Raw genomic sequence first — 4,828 nt, forward strand, 5'->3', positions numbered from 1 at the left:
AAAATATACATTAAGCAACATACGAATAAATCCTTTTCTTTTCACAAATAAGGAGGCGATATTTAGGCACATAATTTCGGACATAAAGTTGAAAATTCTAAAAAAACAGGGTTATCCATCTTTCCCTCTGTTATCTTTGGTAAATATGTCCTTTTTTTGGATTTGATGGCGCATGTCCCTCTATCACATCGGTAATTGTTCTTATTTTTGTTGTACTATTTGTTATACTATTCTCTTTTCTTTTTTTTTTTGTTTCTTTTTGGGGTTTTCCCTCAATTTAGTTCATTTTGCAATATTACAAAATTTAGATGATTAGATTTTTTTTACAATCTTTTGGTTATCTGTAGATGATCATCTTGATTTGATTTGAATATAAAGAGAGTTGCAAATTTTTTTAAATATATTTAGTGAACTTGTGACACCCATTACATTGTTATCAAATCACATTCTCCATATGTGATTTGATCATATGGGTGACAATATGAAGTTATGTGGTTGATTGTTCATGGACGACGCAAACGTAATCGATGACAATTTCAAACTCAGATCATCATGTACCACCTTCCGTAGCTACCAAAGATAAATTATTCTCAACTCGATTATCTGTCCTCGCTTTCTTCAGGAGGTAGCGATGTCTTCAAAGTATTGATATGAATGATTTTAATAAGTTTACATGTTTTTATCATGTTTTTTTTTTTTCAATACATCATGTTTCAATAATGCAAGTAAAGGATGTGCCTTTTTCATTTTTGCAAGTGTTCTATTTTAGTAAAATTTGGTTTTAAGCATCTTTAGTATATTACATTTTTGAAATAACTACCTTTTTTCATCTGTTAATTTATTTATCTTTCTTTTTTGTTGAAAAAAGAAAAGAAAAACCACTATTGGTCTATTGTACAAAAACGCAACTTGATTTACGAATTTGGTACGAGATGAATTTAAAATTTTACATTATGTGGCATGAGGGGGTTGATAGTAACTCATTGTTCTGTAATGTGGTAGCAGCAACAACAACAACAGTGTTTGTGACACTTCAGAAAATGCGGAGACCAATGGCTTTCACAGGGCCAGAAGAATATCTGGATTCTCTGATCCATTTTCTAATCATGGTAAGATAAATGTAGTTTCCTCATGTTTTTGATCCAAGTCAGTTTTAGGTGCAATGTGCTGAGCATTTATTCTAACAGAAGCACTTTCACATTAAGACTTTACAGCTTTAGAGGCAGAGGCACTTGAGATGACAGAAGCGCCAGCAGAGGAGAACTCACTCAGAGAAGAGTTCGAGGAATGTTCAGAGTCTGATACAGTCAGTACCTCGGACTCAGAACATCACTCTGCTGGACACTGGCGCGGGTTCATCCATATGTTGAAAAAGGGACCGAAACGTTTTCAAACTTTTCATCCATTGGTTTTGCCAAAGCTTACTAGAAGAAAGAGTAGAAGTGCAAGGCATAGCATGATTCCAGTCATACCTTCATTACGAAGTGGAATGTGCTTCTTTAAGCCTTCTTGGAAAAATTTCTCTCTCGAAGAGCTTCATGAGGCTACAAACACTTTTAACAATGGTAATTTTGATTATGGAATATGTCTTTTTTTTTTTTGCTCAATACTAATGCAGTAATGCTCACATGTTCCGTAAGATTACATTAGAAACTGATCCCTAAGCTAAATTTTGAGAAAGGAATAGCAACTTTTCTGCAAATTTATTTCTGATCTGAAATTAGCGAACTTGGCATAATGCTAAGCTTTCTGAAGTTGTTAGGAACAATGCTTTCAGAAGTGAAAGAGTGTTAACTGCTTGGTTGTTGCTATTTGGTTCACCAAGTTGATGTGCTTCATCTCTTGCTATTGTTGTTTACTTTCTATCTCTCCTGTTGATTGTGTAGAAAATAAAATTGGAGAAGGAGGTTATGCTGATGTTTATAAGGGTGTTCTTCCAAATGGGCATCTCATAGCTGTAAAACGTCTGTCCAAGGGTAACCCTGAAGAGCTAGCAGCTGACTTCCTATCTGAACTTGGGATAATAGTGCATGTCAATCACCCCAATATTGCTAAAGTTGTTGGTTATGGTGTGGATGGGGGAATGCACCTCATTCTTGATCTGTCTCCTAATGGAAGCTTGGAATCTATACTTCGGGGTGTGTATGATCAATACACTTGTTTCTAACATATTTTCCACCAAGTTGCTTATTATACGGGATCAATGAGACTCTTTTCTCTATGGTTTTTAGGGTCGAGGGAGAATCTTCGATGGGATATCAGATATAAGATTGCTTTGGGTTCAGCTCAAGGTCTCCAGTATCTTCATGAAGGTTGTCAACGGAGAATAATCCATAGGGACATTAAGGCTGCCAATATATTGCTTACAGAGGATTTTGAAGCACAGGTATCCTTTGAGCAAATGGATAAAATATTTTTTTAGACACCTTTGGTTGTTTGTATAGACTGGCTCGTTTTTGGCTTTGCAAAAATAGTATCTTAAAATGAAATATAAATAGATCCAATTACCCATGTGGAAATATTTTCACTCTGAATGATGCTTCAATGCAGATCTCTGATTTTGGATTAGCAAAGTGGCTTCCAGATCAATGGACTCACCACACCGTTTCGAAGTTTGAAGGGACATTCGGGTTTGTAGATTGAATACATGGAACTTAGCTTTGTTTCCATGAGCTCACCATTTGATAATAATTGACTTTATATTTGATTAATATTGTAGCTACCTTCCTCCAGAGTTCTTCATGCACGGCATAGTCGATGAAAAAACAGATGTCTATGCTTATGGGGTTCTCCTGCTGGAACTTATAACCGGTCGCCTGGCACTCGATAATACTCAGAAAAGCCTTGTTATGTGGGTAGGAGCTTCACCGATTCTATAAATAGACAACATAATTGAACAATATGATTTTCCATCCATATATAAATTCCTCTGCCCTAATTTAGTCCTTTAGACAATTTCTCCATATCAAGTCAAGGATTTTCAATTTCTTCATGGCAGGCCAAACCATTTCTTGACAAGAACAAGTTAAAGGAACTTGTTGACCCATATCTTGGTGATGGATATGACAAGGATCAACTAAAACTATTGGCCATGACTGCCAACATGTGCATACACCAGTCCTCAATCGAACGGCCTCAAATGAGTGAGGCATGTCTTCAGCTAAAAAATATTTATTAAATCACTTTGCAATTTCATGGGTTATGTTTTTTTATTGAATCTAGTTTGAGGTAAAATCAGCAGGCTAGACATAAGAAAAGTTATCCGCTACAGGAAATGCTGAGAACCCTCATTATTCTGTTTAGTAGAGAAATAATATACGACATTTTGATAGAATTAATTGTGTTGCAGGTTGTGCAAATCCTAAATGGTGAGACGAAATGTTCTGAATTCGCCAAGCTAACTCAAAAACCTTCTCTCAAAAGAACATACTCGGTGGAGCTTTTTGATGCAGAAGAGTACAACTCAACCAAGTACTTAAATGATGTAGATCAGCTCATGCAAGTAGCTCTGGAGCTTTGATATCCAAGTGATGATTGTATGCCATAGTTCAGTGTCTTCATCTATTGCACTTCGAGATTGCATGCATTAGAAACAACCCTGCAAAACTTTGTACCAAATGCGTTAACTACTGACTATTTGACTATGTATATTCATTTTGTAACCAAATACTTCTTATTTATTGATGTTCCCCATTTGTACAGGCTGTTTCTGACAGTTTTTTCACGTAATACCAGGTTCATGAAAATTGAAATCAATTCTTAAAGTATTCTAGGAAATTCGGATGTTTGGTTCTAGAAATCGTGTTTTGTTATTTGAATACCCGACGATATGTGAATAAGTTCATGTGGATACAGTGATTACAGAGCATTACAAGACGTGTGTCATGCTGTTACCGTGACTGATTTTGCTCTTTAGGGGAAAAATAGTGACGTAGATCCAATACTTTACCATAATCCCGTCTAATAATATCTTTTGCTATGTCTATTCTATTCGTCAAATATATTTTTGGCTTATTGTAAAAAAAAGTCAGAAATGTTTAGAAAAAATAAGACTAGTTTAGAAAACGCAAATGTTCGAAGTTAATGAAAAATTTAATAAAACTTAAAAGAAAAATAAGAAATGTTTAGAAAAAAGTTTAAAAAGTAGAAGAGCAATTAAGAAAAGATCAAAAGATACTTAGAAAAAAAAAAGTTAAGCAAAAATTAGATACCCTTCTCTCTCAATCTCTACTATGTTCCCAATTTCCATTTTGACATTTTCTTTAAACTAAAAGGTTCTCTCATAAGTCGAGGTGGGCATGAGCTGGTCCAGTACGTGGGTCCACTCAGCGTGGGCCCGGCCCGACACGAGCACGCTCAAGGCCTCACCCGGATGTAACACCCTGACAATTCTCTATTTTCCAAAATACTTTTTAAATATAAAATTGAGAGAATCATCAAAGCATTATCGCTCGTATGATAACGCATCGGCTTATTCTGAATTTTACAGCGGAAAACATAATAAAAAAATATTATAAATAAAACTTAGTCAACCAAAAAATAAAACCAACAAGAGTCAAAGTAAATGACAATTGTCAAAACCACCTACAATAATTAAAGTCAACAACGAGAAGTAAAAGTCAACTATGATAATTGATCTACACAAACTCTCATAATCCAGAACACATGAAACATCATCTTCAAAACCTATAGATGAACAATGCACTAGTGATCCCTAGAGACTACTCACGAAAATGAGTCATCACAGGATCAATAAAACATAGTCATGATCAACATACACACACAAAAGCACGTCATCAATAAAGCTGAGTACTACATAGTAAATAAA

At 35.0% G+C, this 4,828-nt stretch overlaps 1 protein-coding gene across 2 annotated transcripts; it reads left to right on the forward strand.

Annotated features, from left to right (window-relative positions):
- The first annotated feature begins 261 nt into the window (after nt 1–261).
- LOC104906692 (receptor-like cytosolic serine/threonine-protein kinase RBK2) lies at nt 262–3,715 on the forward strand. Of its 2 annotated transcripts, XM_048641376.1 has the most exons (9): nt 262–625; nt 1,003–1,109; nt 1,206–1,565; nt 1,887–2,138; nt 2,232–2,386; nt 2,551–2,630; nt 2,720–2,855; nt 2,999–3,148; nt 3,350–3,715. In XM_048641376.1, the coding sequence occupies exons 1-9, from the start codon at nt 528–530 to the stop codon at nt 3,518–3,520; spliced, it is 1,509 nt and encodes a 502-aa protein (XP_048497333.1). In that variant the 5' UTR covers nt 262–527; the 3' UTR covers nt 3,521–3,715. The 2 variants fall into 2 exon arrangements, with proteins under 2 accessions (XP_048497333.1, XP_048497341.1); XM_048641384.1 differs by lacking the exon at nt 2,999–3,148.
- Nucleotides 3,716–4,828: the final 1,113 nt, after the last annotated feature.

This window comes from Beta vulgaris, chromosome 3, assembly GCF_026745355.1.
Source record: "Beta vulgaris subsp. vulgaris cultivar EL10 chromosome 3, EL10.2, whole genome shotgun sequence".
Taxonomy (NCBI): domain Eukaryota; kingdom Viridiplantae; phylum Streptophyta; class Magnoliopsida; order Caryophyllales; family Amaranthaceae; genus Beta; species Beta vulgaris.

Coding starts and splice junctions, on each gene's coding strand:
- LOC104906692 (XM_048641376.1), top strand. CDS start 528: ATGACAATTTCAAACTCAGATCATCATGTACCACCTTCCGTAGCTACC. Junction 1,110..1,205: donor TGATCCATTTTCTAATCATG/GTAAGATAAATG, acceptor TTTCACATTAAG/ACTTTACAGCTTTAGAGGCA. Junction 2,387..2,550: donor CAGAGGATTTTGAAGCACAG/GTATCCTTTGAG, acceptor GCTTCAATGCAG/ATCTCTGATTTTGGATTAGC.